This window comes from Parambassis ranga, chromosome 2 (genome assembly GCF_900634625.1).
Source record: "Parambassis ranga chromosome 2, fParRan2.1, whole genome shotgun sequence".
Lineage (NCBI taxonomy): Eukaryota > Metazoa > Chordata > Actinopteri > Ambassidae > Parambassis > Parambassis ranga.
Window position 1 is genome coordinate 36,011,328 of NC_041023.1, and position 16,455 is coordinate 36,027,782.

Below are 16,455 nucleotides of genomic sequence, written 5' to 3' on the forward strand. Positions count from 1 at the left end.
CCAATCCACAGGGAGCTGCAGCACAAAGGAAACCGATGATAAATGAAATGAAGACTGACTATGACACAGGGCACCTCATACCAAAAGGGCTTGTAGGCCCCCGCTGTGCAGTTTCAGTGTCCTTGGAGGATGTAACATGTGAATCCATTTTGGACACTGGTTCACAGGTTACTACTGTGTCAGAATCTTTCCATAAGAACTACTTGTCCCACCTTCCCATCCAACCCATTCATGCCCTCCTTGAAATCGAGGGAGCTGGGGGACAGCATGTTCCTTATCTTGGCTACATACAAACTCTTATCACTTTCCCTCAACCAATAACTGGGAAGGAGGAGGAGCTAGCTGTGTTAGCGCTAGTCGTCCCAGAGTGTCACTTCAACAGCAAAATTCCCCTGCTGATTGGGACTAATGTACTATTCAGGCTTTATGAACAAGCACTTGAGCAAGGAGGACCAGAGTTTATTCACAACCTCAACTCCAAGGAACTTGTAATGGTCTTCCAGCATATTGCCCGGGCACGTGCCAATCGCAACTGTGCATGTCCTGTCAGGTTACATGGCAGAGGTGCCATCAGTTTGCCTGCCAATCAAAGGGTCTGCATCATGGGGGATGTGAAGCTGAGAAAGAATAACCAGAATGACACATTTGTTCTTGAGCCATATGAAAACCAGCGACTACCTGGAGGTGTGTTCCTTGAAGCTGCTGTGATAAACATCCCTTTTAATGCTAGAAACAAGGTTCCTGTTGTCCTGCGTAACCTGAGTGAACAAAGTGTCGTTCTGCGGCCTAGAAGCATTATTGCTCAAGTCTGCGCCGCTCAGCACATAAGCCCCCTTGATCATCGTGAATCTTGTAAGGACATGCTTGACGGTGGTAATCTTGATTTCAACCTCACTGATTCACCCATCTCAGAACAGTGGAAAGAGCGTGTTCTCACCAACCTCAGGTCCATACCTGAAGTGTTTGCAATCAATGACTTGTCATATGGCCACACTACAGCTGTCAAACACCGCATCCGGCTACAGGATGAGACTCCTTTCAAAGAGAGGCCGAGGCCAATTCACCCACACGACAGAGAGGCAGTCAGACAACATCTAAAAGAACTGCTCGATGCAGGCATTATTCAAGAATCAGAGAGTCCTTTTGCTTCACCTATAGTCTTAGTGCGGAAAAAAGATGGCTCAATTCGACTGTGTATTGACTACAGGAAATTAAATGCAAGGACCATCAGAGATGCATATGCTCTTCCCAACATTGAAGAGACGTTTACAGCCCTTAATGGTGCCAAATGGTTCTCAGTCATGGATCTCAAATCTGGTTACTACCAGGTTGAGATGGCAGAAGAAGACAAGCCAAAAACTGCTTTTGTGTGCCCACTAGGTTTTTTTGAGTTCAATCGCATGCCACAAGGTGTCACAAATGCCCCTAGCACTTTTCAGCGGTTGATGGAGAAGTGTATCGGTGACCTTCACCTGAATGAAGTACTTGTGTTTTTGGATGACTTGATTGTGTTTTCGGACACGCTGGAAGAACATGAAGTTCGCCTCATGAAAGTGCTTAACCGCCTAAGAGACTATGGTTTAAAGCTATCACCAGATAAATGTCATTTCTTTAAAGCTTCAGTTAAGTACCTTGGACATATTGTCGATGCTCATGGAGTCCATACTGATCCTGAAAAAGTATCTGCTTTAAGAGACTGGCCACGACCATCTAACAGGAAGGAGTTGAAACGTTTTCTTGGATTTGCTGGGTATTATCGACGCTTTGTTGAGGGGTATTCAAAGATAGCCAGACCACTGAACAGCCTCACAGCAGGTTACTACCCACCGAGGAAGCGGGGGAAACCTTATAAAAGAGACCAGTCGAAACGTCCTCTAAATTATGACAAACCATTTGCTGAAGAGTGGACGCAAGAGTGCGAGGATGCGTTCAAAACCATTATTCAGAAACTAACATCTGCGCCCATCCTTGCCTTCGCAGATCCCCAGAAACCATACATCCTGCATACTGATGCTTGTCATGAAGGCTTGGGAGCTGCTCTTTACCAAGAGCAGGAGGGGAAGCTCAGGGTCATTGCTTATGCCAGCCGAGGTCTTTCCCAAAGTGAAAAGAACTATCCTACTCACAAGCTTGAGTTTTTAGCACTGAAATGGGCTGTTTGTGAGAAATTTAAAGACTACCTCTATGGCACTAGCTTTACTGTTCTGACCGACAACAATCCCCTAACATATGTACTAACATCTGCCAAACTAGACACAGCTGGGCACCGCTGGTTGTCTGCCCTTTCTACTTACCAGTTCACCATCAAGTATAGGGCAGGGCAAGCCAATCGTGATGCAGATGGGTTGTCTCGGCGACCTCAAGCCCCTCCTTATGAGGATGATGCCTTTATAAAGGAGAAGGAGAGAATTGATGACATGAAAAGGAGGCTGTTAGATACAGGAGATGAAGTCAATGGTGAAGTTTTCTCAGCCTTGTGTCACCATCACCTTGAGACATTTAAGAGTGACTTCGACACAAGTTCAGAGCCAACTCTTATTGCTGAATCCCTTGCCATCAGTCCTGCTGTAGTGGAAGATATATTTGGTGAAGATATCTTACCGTCAATGACCACCACCGACTGGTCTAGAGCTCAACGAGGCGATCCGTCTATCGCATATGTCATCAGATGTTTAGAGAAAGCTCACAAGCCCAGCTTCAGAGAGACAAGTCTTGAGCATCCTGATGTTACATCTCTGATGAGGGAATGGAAAAAGCTTGAGCTGAAAGATGGTGTGCTGCACAGAAGGTGGATGGACCGTGGAAAACTGGTCTATCAATTGATACTACCTAAAGACTTCAGAGAGAGAGCACTTCAGGGTGTGCATGATGACGTTGGTCACCTTGGAATTGAGCGTGCACTCTGTCTTGCCCGTGCCCGCTTCTATTGGCCACGAATGGCTAAATCTATTGAAGAAAAGTGTAAAAAATGTGAGCGTTGCTTCAGGAGAAAGGCCATGCCTCAGAGGGCTGCACCTTTAGAAAACATTTCTGCTACTTACCCTCTTGAGCTTCTCTGTATGGATTATCTGTCCCTTGAACCAGACAATCGGGACACCAGAAATGTACTGGTTATTACTGACCACTTCACAAAATTTGCAGTGGCAGTCCCGACAAAAGACCAGAAAGCTAGAACAGTTGCCAAAGCCTTGTGGGAGAACTTCATTGTCCATTATGGGTTCCCCAGTCGTCTGCTCAGTGATCAGGGCAGAGATTTTGAATCCAAGACAATTAAAGAACTCTGCACACTGATTGGAGCTGATAAGATCCGTACCACACCCTACCATCCCCGTGGAAATCCAGTGGAACGGTTCAATCGAACAATTCTGGATATGCTTGGAACTCTGGAAGAGAAAGACAAATACCACTGGCGTGATTTTGTCAAACCCCTGGTCCATGCATATAATTGTACTAAGAATGACACCACGGGCTACTCACCTTATGAGCTGATGTTTGGGAGACAGCCTAGACTGCCAATTGATCTGGTTCTAGGAATTCACCCTGGCAAAGAGGACCACCACACCCACTCAGAGTATGTCAAAGGCCTACGCCAGCGCTTACAAGAGAGCTACTCACTAGCTGCCAAGCATTCCCACAAAATGGGAGCGAAAAACAAAGCCAGATTTGACAAAGGTGTGAGGGCAGCAGAGCTCATCGAGGGAGACAGAGTTTTGGTGAGGAATGTAAACATCAGAGGGAAGCACAAATTAGCTGACAGATGGGAGCAGAGAGTCCACACTGTTGTCAGGCGTATAGGAGACGGCCCCGTTTATGTGGTCAAACCTGAATCCGAGGAGGGACCGCAGCGCACATTGCACAGAGATCTCCTTTTGCCATGCGGATTCCTACCTGTTGAAAAGTGCAATGAGTGTAGTTCTATCCCTGATGGGCAAGTTAGGAGGAGACTAAAGAATGACAGAATGAAAGAAGATGATGATGGCTTGGAGGAGGATTCTTACGCTGAAGAGGATGAACTGTATCCAGTCAGTCATGTGCCTGAAATCATCACTAGAAGACCTTCAATGCAAAACATTCAACCACCATCACAGACATCAGACCCCAAGGACCCAAGTCACACATCCAATTCAGAATTTCCTAGTGTCCCGGAGAATAGCTGTGCAGTCACAAACTCCAGTTCCCACTGTAGTCCCCCAGATTATGTTATTATTGAAATTCCAGAGCCTGACATGACACAAACACACAGTAGAGACAACATGAGTGATGCCAAGAAAGAGTCTGTAGTGGAAAATACTGCTAGTGAAAGATCAGAGGTCGAACCTATGGGCGTAAGGCGCTCTATCAGGGAGAGACGCCAACCTTGCAAGCTAGCTTATAATAAGTTAGGAGAGCCCTTTATTGATTGAGCTATCAAATCATTCTTACAAACCTTAAGAGTTACGATTTCACTAATTCCTGTATCTGTTGAGTCTGATATGCATGCAGAGACACATGCAGTCTAGAGGGGGAGATTGTAACCCAGGTTGTTTGTACTATTTACAGATTTATTTATTTATTTATTTATTTGTTACATTGGCCTATATACATTTGTTCGAGTGTGCCATGAACGCAGCACTGGCGAGCTTCCTGACCGGTGGCTCGGCGTTGCTGCATACACAGGATTCCGAGCGTCGCTTGAACACAGCACGGGCGAGCTCCCGGAGAGGTGGCTGAACAGTGGATGTGCAGCTCGAGAAAAAAAACTATCCTCAGAAAGTTTTAACAGTAACAAGTGATACGCTGCTGGAGTAGGTATTCCATGAACACTACAGTGAGAGAGATAGTTGTGGCCTTTGTGTCAGTGAGTTTGTGGGGAGCACGCCAGTTTGCTGTGTGTGGAACGGCTGAGGGACCTTGTTACCTTGGATATCCTGGTGAGTCAGCTGTTCTGTTAGCGATTACATGACGCAAGTTTGTTTCATGAGTTTATACATATAGATGTATATATATATATAAAAAAAAACCAGTCGGGATATTGTCTGTGGCAAATGGGTTTTGTTTGAAATGTGTTTATGTTGTTACTGTATGATTTGTTTGCTAGCCTACTAGGAATTGGCAGTGATGTAATAGTAGGTAACCAACGGTTTTCGAACGGAAGCTAGCTGTTCTGGATACGTTGATATTTTTTTGCATGGGAAGTTGGCAGTTGGCTTACATATTTCGTTGTTGAGATACAGTGTATAGAAAATGTTTTTAACGGTATGCTAATTGTCTGCACACTTGTGTGCAGACTGGTTTTTTTTTTTTGGCATCGATTCTGCTGGGATTCTGAGTTGGATCCCCTGTGTCCGGTGCTATTTCGTCTGGATGCTGGTGGAGGAGCAAGGTGCTTTCCAGGAGGGCGGTAGGACAGACAACTGGATATATTTTTTTATTTTTTTATTTTTTTTTTTACTTTTTTTTTCCTCCTGAGATCTCAGTGATTTAACTTAACCGTCAAGGACAGTTTTTTTTAAGAGCAAGAAGAAGCAGGACAGACGGAAAGGCCAGACATCTGACATCTTTTTTTTTATTCTTGTTATTTTACTTACATTGTTACATTGTACTTTTAAATCAATTCAATTTATTGTTTCTTGATTCTTTATTATTATTTATTGTGTTTTAAATATATGTATCTTCAATAATAATTTTTATCCATTTCATAACTACAGTGTTGTACGTCTGTGTATGTGGGCTGGAGGTCTTATCGTTCTCAGAGAATCTGCTACCACCAATCTCCTCAAAGACCTAGTAAATTTTAGAAGCCTGTAACAGATCCAGAGTGTCCTAGACATTGGATCCTCAACCCTCTCTCTTCTTTTAGGGTTGAAGGAGTTACACAGGCAACAAGGAATTCTATTTTCTGACTGGCCGATAGGTCGCTAATATCCAGACAGCTTATACGAGTGCACAGTAGTCAGCCTTTGACTCGTTTATAGGATAGTTTAGAGGAATTTCTGTGTGGTGAAGCTAATCAATTTTTTCACTATATTTATTTCAGGAACCTGAAGTACAGGAAATCCAAAATCTGTAACCTGTGACCCCAAAAACTGACACCCTAAAGGTCTCAAAGTAGGCTTTCGGGAGGAGCTTGTGTCCCTTTTTTTGGCTGGTGTGACATACAGTCCGGAAAATACGGTATATGCTAAGCTAACAAGCAGTTTTATTGTAAAAATCCATGTATTAGCATAGCACCTGAAAATACACAGGTACTTGACCTTTATTTTGAAGGCCAAAAATAATAATAAAAAAAAATACTTGACCTTTATTTGAAAGGCCAAAAAATAAAAATAAAAAAACCCTTGACCTTTATTTTGAAAGGCCAAAAAATACAAATAAAAAGCACTTGACCTTTATAGACAAAAAACCATGTGACCTTTATTTTGAAAGGCCAAAAATAAAACAAACACCTGACCTTTATTTTGAAAGGCCAAAAATAAAAAAAGTTACAAAAAAACAGCCACACCTCCACAGAGACTGAGCGCATAGGGTTTAAAAAAAAAAAAAAATCTTATGCAATTTTTTTACAGCTTGGGAACAAGTACATTCCAAAATCTAGACAAGTATAGTATTTAGTAGTATTTACTAGTATCTAGTATTTCTCTCCTGCAAAAGCACACTTAAGAACTGGATCTTTAGAAGCCGACACTTTTACAAACATACTGTACCTGCTTCTTCCTGTACTCGATCAGCTGCGAGAAGCCGAAAGCCGCGGCGACAGCCCCGACGGCCACACCGCCTATGATTGCCGTCCGTTTCAGAGCCTTCCTTAACGCCATGAGTCCTGTGGAGTAATGTCAAGACAGAGCAGAGACACCCTGCAGTTATAAAAACTCCCCAACACGACAGGTGGTCATGTGAAGGAGGCATGCAAGCCTGACAGGAAGTAAACACAAGTAGAATCTACCAATGTGACGTCCAATTTTATCACTCTAATGACCCCCATGTCTAAACATAATGAGCGTAATGTGACACCAATGTTGCCTGGCAGGCAGGGCGCATGGCCTCCAGTACCCTTGGGAGGGGGGGAGTATTAGCATTCCTACTGTAATACTTGTTTGAATAAAGGTTTCCAGGGAGCCCAAGCAGATTCTAATGCATTTTAATAAAAACGCCCCTACAGATGGCTCAAATGTCACTAACCAGTTCGGTTTAACTAATGACCTATTACATTACCGTCTCAAATATAATTATTTTTACACATTTTATAAAATTAAATAAATTGCAAGCATTATTTATGTAATGTAATAATAAATATAATTTGTTTGCTTGTGTATTTATATAAATCCAACCGTTCGGTACATGTCTTCTGGGTTCGGGGCGCGCGTTTTGTTCAGTTCGGGACATTTGTCGACGCTCTCTCGCTATATCTGGCGACTTTCCAAATGTATTTATTTATTTATTTGTTTGTTTGTTTGTTTGTCAAAAGCACCTAGCTAACTTCCAGAGACTGACGTGAAAGCACATATGGTTCTGCAGTTGCTGTACTCAACGAGCAGCGACCGTGAGCTCCTACCCCCCTTCCCCTCTGCGGCCTCCTATTCTATCCATCCATTCATCCATCTTCAACTGCTTTTCCGGGAAGGGAGGGGACTTTGGGGGACAGCAGTCTTCTAAGCAAGGATGCCCCCAAGGACCCCCAAGCAAGGACGCCCCCAAGGACGCCCCCCACGGGGGGGGGGGGGGGATCCTGAGGCGTTCCCAGGCCAGCGCACCCAATCCTGGGTTTCCCCCCTGAGGTGTCCTCCCACTGGGACATGCCCCCAGTGGGAACACCTCTTCTAGGGATCTCTGGTCACTTTCACTTTATTGTGGGCAGTTTAAGGTACACCTGTGCACTAATCATGATGTCAGATCAGCATCTTGATGTGGCACACCTGTGAGGTGGGATGGATTATCTCAGCAAAGCAGAAGTGCTCACTATCACACATTTAGACAGATTTGTGAACAATGTTTGAGAGGAATGGTAATATTGTGTATCTGGAATGAAGTTTAGATCTTCAAGTCCATCTCATGAAACATGGGAGCAAAAACAAAAGTGTTGCGTTTATATTTTTGTTGAGTGTACATACATATATAAGTCACAAAAGTCACTGTTGCCACGGTAACGCTCTGGAACAACATGGTCACATTTTTCCATAGCAAGAATGAACTTATAAAGTAATATACTAACCTCTCATCACCCCTCCTCTCCTCTCTCCTCACCCCTTACCCCCACCTTTTTTTTCTCTACACCAGCCCCATACACTCATCATGAGTCAGCTTCCTGGACACTTTACACCACACAGCACCACATGGCGTTTTTAAAAGACTATTACTTGACGTCTTTTTTACATAGCACCATCTTGCTAATGGATTAAAAATGTTAGCTAAGTGCGGCGTTTGAGGGAAAAACAACAAGCCTCGCGTTTACGGTCACGAATAAGCTATTTAAATGTTGTTAAAACGCCTTATATGGTGTTATAAGATTAAATGAATATATAATGTTCATTTATATATCCGTAACAACAACAGAAAGTCAGTGTTACTAGCAAAACGGTAAATATAGCAGATGTTGCATTTAGCTTCCCGTTCTGGGTTTCTACCGGAAAACACCCGCCATTAACGTAACATTAGAGCGATATTAAAATGTTCAAAAAACACAAAGCGACACAAGAGACGTTCCCACTTACGGGCTTCCTTGATTTGTGTCGCTCTTGGCAATGCAGGGCGGTGTCTTAGGACATCGGGTTGCTATCTCCCCCCTTCAAAAAAAAAAAACCTGTGTTTAACAACTACAACCAGGAAGCACGGCGACGTAGAGCGACGTCACTGTCAGCCAATGAGAGAGCAGCAAACAGCTAGTGACGTAAGACGAGGGCAGGATTGCGCAACTCCAGTCTCTCCTTTGTTTTATAAAATAGCAATAATTGCAACCAGCTGTCATTTTTTAAAAAAAGATTTTATTGTGTTTATCACAATTTTATTGTGTAGAATTTTTTTTTCCAAACAAATTTTAATCACGTGTTGTTTGGAAACTGCGCGTAATATATATATATATATATATATATATATATATATATATATAAAAAAAGAAAAAATATTTAAAAAATAATAGATGTAAATGACAGAAGGAAATATAAAAGTAAAATATAAAAAATAGATTTTTTTTCCAAATAAATTTTAATCACGTGTTTTGTTTTCGTAATGTTATTACAAATTATATAAAATTAAAAATTAAAAAATATTTAAGACATAATGGATGTAATATAATATAATCTTTTTATTGTGCTTATTATAATTTTTTGTGTAGAATGTTTTACCAAATAAATTTTAATAACGTGTTTTAAAAAAACTGTGCGTAATATAAAAAATAAAATACAAACAATATTTAAGAAATAATGGATATAATATAATATACAATATAATAATTTATGAAAAAATAAATAAATAAATAAAAATAAAATAACAAAATAAAAAATATTTAAGAAATAATGTATGATGACAAAAGGAAATATAGTATAATATGAGAAATAAAAAAATGTCCAAGTAAATTTATAATCACATTTTTTTTCAAAGTAATATATGTAGATTTTTTTTGAAACTGCGCGTAATATTATAAAAATAAAATAAAAAATTACTAAAAATAAAATAATAACATAAAAAATTTATATAAATGCCAGAAGAAAATATAATATAATTTAACATACTAATTTTTTATTGTGTTTATAATAATTTTATTATATTTTAAAAATTTTATTCCATATACATTTTAATAATTTCGATAATAATTAATAATAATAATTAAAAAAATAAAAATGGCATGTAAATGGCAGAAGGAAATATAAACTAAATTTGACAGCACCACCCTCTGCGCCTTGTGCGTAATGGGGGGGTTGCCACAAAAGAGCAAGCGCACCCTGCGCGTAAACAAAAGCACATTGTCGGTGTCACTGGCAGCCAGTCCGCAAAGCCAAGAGGTGGGTGAAGTGAGCAGTCACTTCCTCCCTTCTCTCCCCCTCTCTCTCTCTCTTTCTTCAGAAATGGGGTTCCTTATCACCGTCCTCCTGATCTGGATTGACGTCTAAAGGTATAATTCAGTGAACACAATCAAGGTAACGGCGTCTTATGTGCATCCTTCTATCAGAAAAGTGCGCAAAACTGGTGCGTAATTGTAAAATGTATTTTTATTTTCCCGCAGTTGGATCATGCCGTGCGTCCAAACCCAGTGCGGCTCCTATCCGCAAGGCGCAAGCCCTGCGTCTCAGAGCTGCGGAGCAGAGCGCGGCTGCGACTTCCTCACTCCAGAGTTTGTCAAGTTCAGCATGGATCTTACTAACAGCGAGATCTCAAGCGGGACTTCGGGTTCGAGTTTTGGCCCCTTGTCGCCGGACTCTTACGGCTCCGGGTACGACACGAAGCCGCCGTGTCTCTTCCAAGGCGAGTTGCCGTGCGTCAAAGTGGAGGATGCGCACGGATGTCCGCGCTACCAGCCGGAGGAGCTGTTCTCATCCCCGGGCTCTGTTTATTATTACCGGTCTCCATCCCCGGCACCGAACTTCCAGACTCCTCCTGGACACATATGGGGGGAGGACTCCGGTTCTCTCTACACTTTTCGACAAGACTATTTGGCGGCAGCGCACAGGAAAAACGCGCTCTCCAGATTTTCACTCTTCTCTACTCTAAAACACGCGCAACACTCTACTCAGAGCGTGTCCACCGGATCTCTCCACGTGTCCATGAACCCGGACGCGGGAAGAGCGCACCACCACCACCACCACCAGGCGTTGTTGGACAGCCCCGCGGTTTTGGGTACCCGCGCTTTATTAGGAAAACAGGCGGCCGTGGGATTTCCTCACCCAATTCAGCTCGCCCACGGCCATCGCTTGTGCGGCGTGGACTATCAGAGTTCCTTGGTCCTCGGCCGGGGGGGTGGGCAGCAGCTGAGCTCGGAGGGACTGTGTGCGGTGTGTGGGGATAACGCGGCGTGCCAGCACTACGGCGTGCGCACCTGCGAGGGCTGCAAAGGATTTTTCAAGGTTTGTTTGACACACACACACACACACACGGGGCTTTAATGGTAAATGTCCTGTGTATGGCAACCAAACTGTGCCATAAATTAACAACCTCCACCTTCATCCCCATGGCGACTCTCCAAATTATGAATGACCACGACCCTGTATTTACCCAGACTTGCTGCCTCCACCCCCCCCCCTGTCCGTCTCATTGAATGCCTGAAAAATGGCCCAAAGGAGCAAGAGATAGAGAGGGCCGCTGCAATTTTAATGAAGGGATGCTAATGTGAGTTTAAAGGGTTAAATTTGCTAAAAATTGTGCAAAAACCTTCTCTCCATGCAGCGTACGGTGCAAAAAAATGCCAAATACGTATGTCTGGCAGCCAAAAGCTGTCCTGTGGACAAACGGAGGAGGAACCGGTGCCAATATTGTCGCTTCCAGAAGTGCCTGGCGGTAGGGATGGTCAAAGAAGGTACGGTTATTAACTATATTCAATTCAGTTTTCAATTCAGTTTTATTTATATAGCGCATTTTACAATCAGAAATTGTCTCAAAGCGCTTCACAGAAACTCAGAGCATGAGACCCAGAATCTGAACCCCCCTAAGAGCACTGTGGCAAGGAAAAACTCCCTTTAAGAGGAAGAAACCTTGAGCAGGACCCGTCTACTTAAGGGGGAACCAGTCCTGCTGCTAGTCGGCCGGGTAGAGGAGGAGAAGAAGAGAGAGACAGGACAGAGAGGATGAAGGAGAGAGAGAGAGAGAGAGAGAGAGAGAGGAGCAAACATGCAGCAAACATGATACAGTACAGAGCAAACATGACAAGCAAGATGAAACAGTGATTATATTATAATGGATATCTATATATATCATCAGTCCATAAGTAGTAGTAGTAATTTGACAGTAATCAAAGCAAAGATGAGCAGCAGGGGCTAGTGAAGTCAATGAGCACAGGAGAGTTCAGGGGCCGGACTGCAGGTCAGCATGCAGGTCTTGAGACCTGCAAAGAGAGAGAGAGAGAGAGCGAGAGCGAGGCAAAAAACCACGAGAAAGACAGTAAACACGGATTATGAGACAATATTACCCAGTGTGAGCCAGACTAAGGAGAGTAGAGGAGAGGTCAGAGGGTGAGAGGGAAACTGCTCAGTGGATCATTTTTGTATATATATATATATATATATATATATATATATATATATATATATATATATACAGGGGCGGTTGTTGCTTTTAAAGAGTTAAAAAAGATCTTCAATTCGTGCTCCACAGTGGTGAGGACCGACGGCCTGAAAGGTCGCAGGGGTCGTCTGCCGTCCAAGCCCAGAGGTCCTCCGGATGTGGTGTCTTCATCTTCCAGACCCGCTGGCGCTGCGCTCCTCAGCGCCCTCGTCAGGGCTCATGTGGAGTCGAATCCTCCGCCTTCTCGTCTGGACTACTCGAAAGTAAGTAGGACAACACGACATGACACATAATTAGCAAGGGGTTAACAGGTTCCTGCCTCTCTGGATAGTTCAAGGAGAATCCGGGAAGTCCGCTGGGAGACGACGCCCAGCACATCCGGCAGTTTTATGACCTCCTGACCCGATCGATGGAGGTTATTCGGGGCTGGTCTCAGAAGATCCCTGGCTTCACCTCCCTTCCTAAGCATGACCAAGACCTCCTCTTCTACTCCGCTTTCTTGGAGCTCTTCGTTTTAAGGTTGTCGTACAGGTAAAGAAGCACTTGACACTGCGTGTTGCCATAGAAACACAGGCGTAAAAGACTTCAGAGCTGTCACCATTTTTCAGATCTAACCCAGAGGAAGGGAAGCTGATCTTCTGCGACGGCTTGGTGTGGCACCGCCTCCAGTGCCTGCGGGGCTTCGGGGAGTGGATCGACAGCATTGTGGAGTTCTCCGCTAATCTGCAGAGGATGAACTTGGACGTCTCCACCTTCTCCTGCATCTGCACCCTCGCTCTGATCACCAGTGAGACGATAAGAATAAGTTACGGTTAAAGTATTAAACAACAAGCAATGTGATGTGATGGAAACTAGCTAAAAAAAATTAGTTGAACAGTTATGCTAAGCTAATTAGCCAAGACGATCGCATTTAATCAATTTACGAGCTAAGTCAAATTGTTAAGGCTAACAGCCTAACAGTGGCTCAAAAGTAGCCAGCTGGCTATTAGCTAAAAGTAAATTAGCAAAAAGGGAGTCAATATGGTTGAACTAGTTAGCTAAGGCTAGGCTAATAGTTTGAATGTAACAACAATTGAAACAATTAGCAAAATGCTTAGCTAAAATGGATAAATGTAACTTAAATAAATATTATTGGGATTTATGGGATACATAGTTAGAATAGAGTAATTAGCTACTAATTTTAACAGCTGTGCTGTTATATTTATGCTTTTTTGCCTTTTTAACGTAATTACGAGTCAAGTCGAAAAAAGTGATTATTGTTATTGTTAAGGCTAACAGTTAGCCTAACAGTGGCTGGCTATTAGCTAAAAGTAAATTAGCAAAAAGCAGTTGAAATGGTTGCACTAGTTAGCTAAGGCTAGGCTAATAGTTTGAATGTAATAGTTGAAACAATAAGCTAAATGTAATGTGTAGCTAAAGGTGACTAAAGGGGTTAATGGGATACGTAGTTAAAATAAAGTAATTAGCTACAACTGATATTTAAAAATAAAAGCCTTAGTCGAAAAAAGTGATTAGCTTATCATTAAGAGCTAACTAGCCACTAGCCCAACAGTGGCTCAAAAGTAGCCAGCTGGCTATTAGCTAAAAGTAGCCTAAATTAGCAAAAAGGAGTTAACATGGTTGAACTAGTTAGCTAAGGCTAGGCTAATAGTTTGAATGTAATGCTGAAACAATTAGTTAAATGAAATGTGTAGCTAAAGGGGTTAATAGGGTACACAGTTAGCATAAAGTAATTAGCTACAACTGATGTTTCAAAATAAAATCCTTTCAATGTGCTATTTTAGCTGTTTTAACTATTAGCTAATTATTTTATTGATTATTATTGATTGATAACATTACCGCGGACCCCCACAGAGCGTCACGGGCTGAAGGACCCGCACAAAGTGGAGGAGCTGCAGAACGCGGTGGTCAGGTGCATGAAGGACGGCGACGGGAGGAGCCCGGACGGAGGCTCCAGCCACTGGTCCGACCACCTGTCCAGGCTGCTGGAGAAGCTGCCCGAGCTGCGCACTCTGTGCATCCAAGGCCTGCAGAGGATTTTCTATTTGAAGCTGGAGGATCTGGTGGCGCCGCCGGCGATAATAGATAAGTTATTCCTTGACACGCTGCCGTTTTAAGAGACACTTTCTCTCATCTGGGTTACTTTTTGGACGCTCAGAGGTACGGAGGACCAACTATTTGCCGCTAAATATAAAGAAAGTGAAGCATGCTGATGGATCAGAGAAGGAATCATTATTACTTACGCTTTATTTTACACTTACAGAGGCATTTTGATACAAATTTGTCCTTTATTAGTCTTTACAAAAAAGTGAATATTAATATTAGTCGTGTTCTACAAGCTGTCATTGTCCACAATTTATTTAATAAATGTTTATTTAAATAAAGTTGCTGCTCATGGCTGCTGGACTTTTTATATATTTTTTTTCATATAATAGATTTTTTGCAATTTTATTTTTAAATAAAAAAAAATTAAATAAATTGGTTCGATTATTGGTAAGAAATTCAATTATAATTTTTATGTATATATATATAAAACAAATGAATACTATTTATTATTATTCATACATATTATTATTATAATAATAATTATTATTATTAATATTATAAATTACAGGTTGCTACCTTTATGTGGTAAGCAAAGATTCAGAATAACATTGAAATTAGCTTCAAAATAAAAGCATAGGGACAAAAAATATATACCTCTGCAATTTGTATCTGCGCATTAATGTGTACGTAAAGGTCATAGGTCACGGTGATGTGCAATATTTTTAAAATAAAAGGCATGAAGGTAGAAGGTGTGTGTTACTGCCGTCGGCTGTCAGACATTTCCTGCAGCCCCCCTTTGGTCAGACATGACATTAAAGAAGTAATCGTCTGCTGTTAGTAAAGATAAAAGATGAACACACTGATGTGGCCGAACACAAAATAATAATAAATAATACATGATTAAACAATTAGAAATCATCCTGGATGACTTGTACTCTGCGGCTATGCGACATGTTTGCTCTTTTTTTTTTATTGGACACAAACATCGATTCAATAAAGGTCTTCTATAAGAAAATAGGATGATGCTCCCAAGGAGGTTTTAATAGGCCTTTGCCGATCAATATCGGAGGCTGTTTGGCGCTCTGAGATAGAAACCGATCAATAACGGTATCTGAGAAATGTCCAATTCATTCAGATGAAGATGGTTGACTGACAGGTGCAAAGAGAGTGTAATACAATATCAGATATTTCACAGCCACGACACTGCTGGTTTCTATAGGCGCTTTTATGAATAGGTGTAGTCAGTGTGACGTGTTATTCTATAAGGAATGCCATTGACCCACGGCGGCACTGCACATACAGTGTGGATACGTGTAGAATCATAGCTTAGTCATATGACAGCCAAAGGTATGTGGACATCATGGATCAGTCTGTTCTCGCCAGGAAGCGCTGAACTGCCACAGTAGAATTTTTTTAATCACTATCACAATATAACGTGATATTATCTGGTTATATCGTGATGTTATCTCATTACACCGTTATATTATCTTGTTATATCATGATATTATCTCTTTATAACGTGATATTATCTCATTATAACGTGATATTATCTCATTATATATATATCACATTGTGATATTATCTCATCACATTGAGATATTGTCTCATCACATCGTGATATTATCTCGTCATATCAAGATATTATCTCATTACATTGTGATATTATCTCGTCACATCGAGATATTATTTAGTCACATCGAGATATTATCTCGTCACATCATATTATCTTGTCACATCAAGATATTATCTTGTCATATCAAGATATTATCTCGTTACATCGTGATATTATATCATTATATCATGATATCTCATTATATCGTGATATTATCTCGCTACATCATATTATCTCATTATATTGTGATATTATCTCATTATATCGTGATAATATATTATTATTATTATATTTTTTTTGGTGGGAGTGTGTGTGTGTGGGGGGGTTCTGAGGCCCTCGGGCTGGCTTGCATCAGGTATTTTTATCTGTAGAGCTCAATTTATGGAGTTATGGAGGTGTTTTTTTCTGACGCTCTTTGATCTCTGCATCCATCCAGCTTCAATACAGCTTCAATACCCTCTTATCGCCAGCAGCCCAGAGACCGACCAGCATCACGACCACTTGTGGGGGCAGATTTATTTAGCGGGGGGAGATACTTTCAACATGTAATCCATTGCAGATTATTACTGATGATATAATCATTTTTAAACACATTATTTTTTACATTGTCG

At 41.6% G+C, this 16,455-nt stretch overlaps 2 protein-coding genes and 1 long non-coding RNA gene across 6 annotated transcripts in view; 1 reads left to right on the forward strand and 2 right to left on the reverse strand.

Moving 5' to 3' along the window:
• The window catches only part of gpd2 (glycerol-3-phosphate dehydrogenase 2 (mitochondrial)), a 28,613-nt gene extending 19,809 nt beyond the window's left edge, over window positions 1-8,804 (reverse strand). For both annotated transcript variants that reach the window (XM_028424181.1, XM_028424174.1), the window contains exons 1-2: window positions 8,688-8,804; window positions 6,684-6,799 (exon numbers count right to left, since the gene is read on the reverse strand). In XM_028424181.1, coding sequence (XP_028279982.1) covers window positions 6,684-6,794 — 111 coding nt within the window. In that variant the 5' untranslated portion in view covers window positions 6,795-6,799; window positions 8,688-8,804. The remainder of the gene's footprint in view (window positions 1-6,683; window positions 6,800-8,687) is intronic.
• On the reverse strand, window positions 222-6,675 carry LOC114447757 (uncharacterized). Of its 3 annotated transcripts, none has more exons than XR_003671861.1 (4): window positions 3,478-6,675; window positions 2,830-3,383; window positions 2,602-2,735; window positions 222-2,386 (listed from the first exon to the last, which is right to left on the reverse strand). It is a non-coding gene; the product is annotated as an uncharacterized LOC114447757 (long non-coding RNA). The 3 variants fall into 3 exon arrangements; XR_003671862.1 differs by having other exon boundaries at window positions 2,830-2,946; window positions 3,042-6,675; XR_003671860.1 differs by having other exon boundaries at window positions 2,830-6,675.
• Window positions 8,805-9,943: 1,139 nt separating the features above from the next.
• LOC114426431 (nuclear receptor subfamily 4 group A member 2-like) lies at window positions 9,944-14,530 on the forward strand. Its single transcript, XM_028393830.1, has 7 exons — window positions 9,944-10,109; window positions 10,196-11,033; window positions 11,353-11,482; window positions 12,277-12,449; window positions 12,518-12,717; window positions 12,795-12,973; window positions 14,041-14,530. Exons 2-7 carry the CDS (start codon window positions 10,203-10,205, stop codon window positions 14,301-14,303), a joined length of 1,776 nt encoding a protein of 591 aa, XP_028249631.1. The 5' UTR covers window positions 9,944-10,109; window positions 10,196-10,202; the 3' UTR covers window positions 14,304-14,530.
• The last annotated feature ends 1,925 nt before the right edge of the window (window positions 14,531-16,455 follow it).

Excerpts from the sequence above, each read along its gene's own strand:
- LOC114426431 (XM_028393830.1), top strand. The coding sequence starts at position 10,203 with ATGCCGTGCGTCCAAACCCAGTGCGGCTCCTATCCGCAAGGCGCAAGC. Across the intron at positions 12,450-12,517 it reads CTCGTCTGGACTACTCGAAA|TTCAAGGAGAATCCGGGAAG; the intron begins GTAAGTAGGACA and ends CTCTCTGGATAG. Across the intron at positions 12,718-12,794 it reads GTTTTAAGGTTGTCGTACAG|ATCTAACCCAGAGGAAGGGA; the intron begins GTAAAGAAGCAC and ends ACCATTTTTCAG.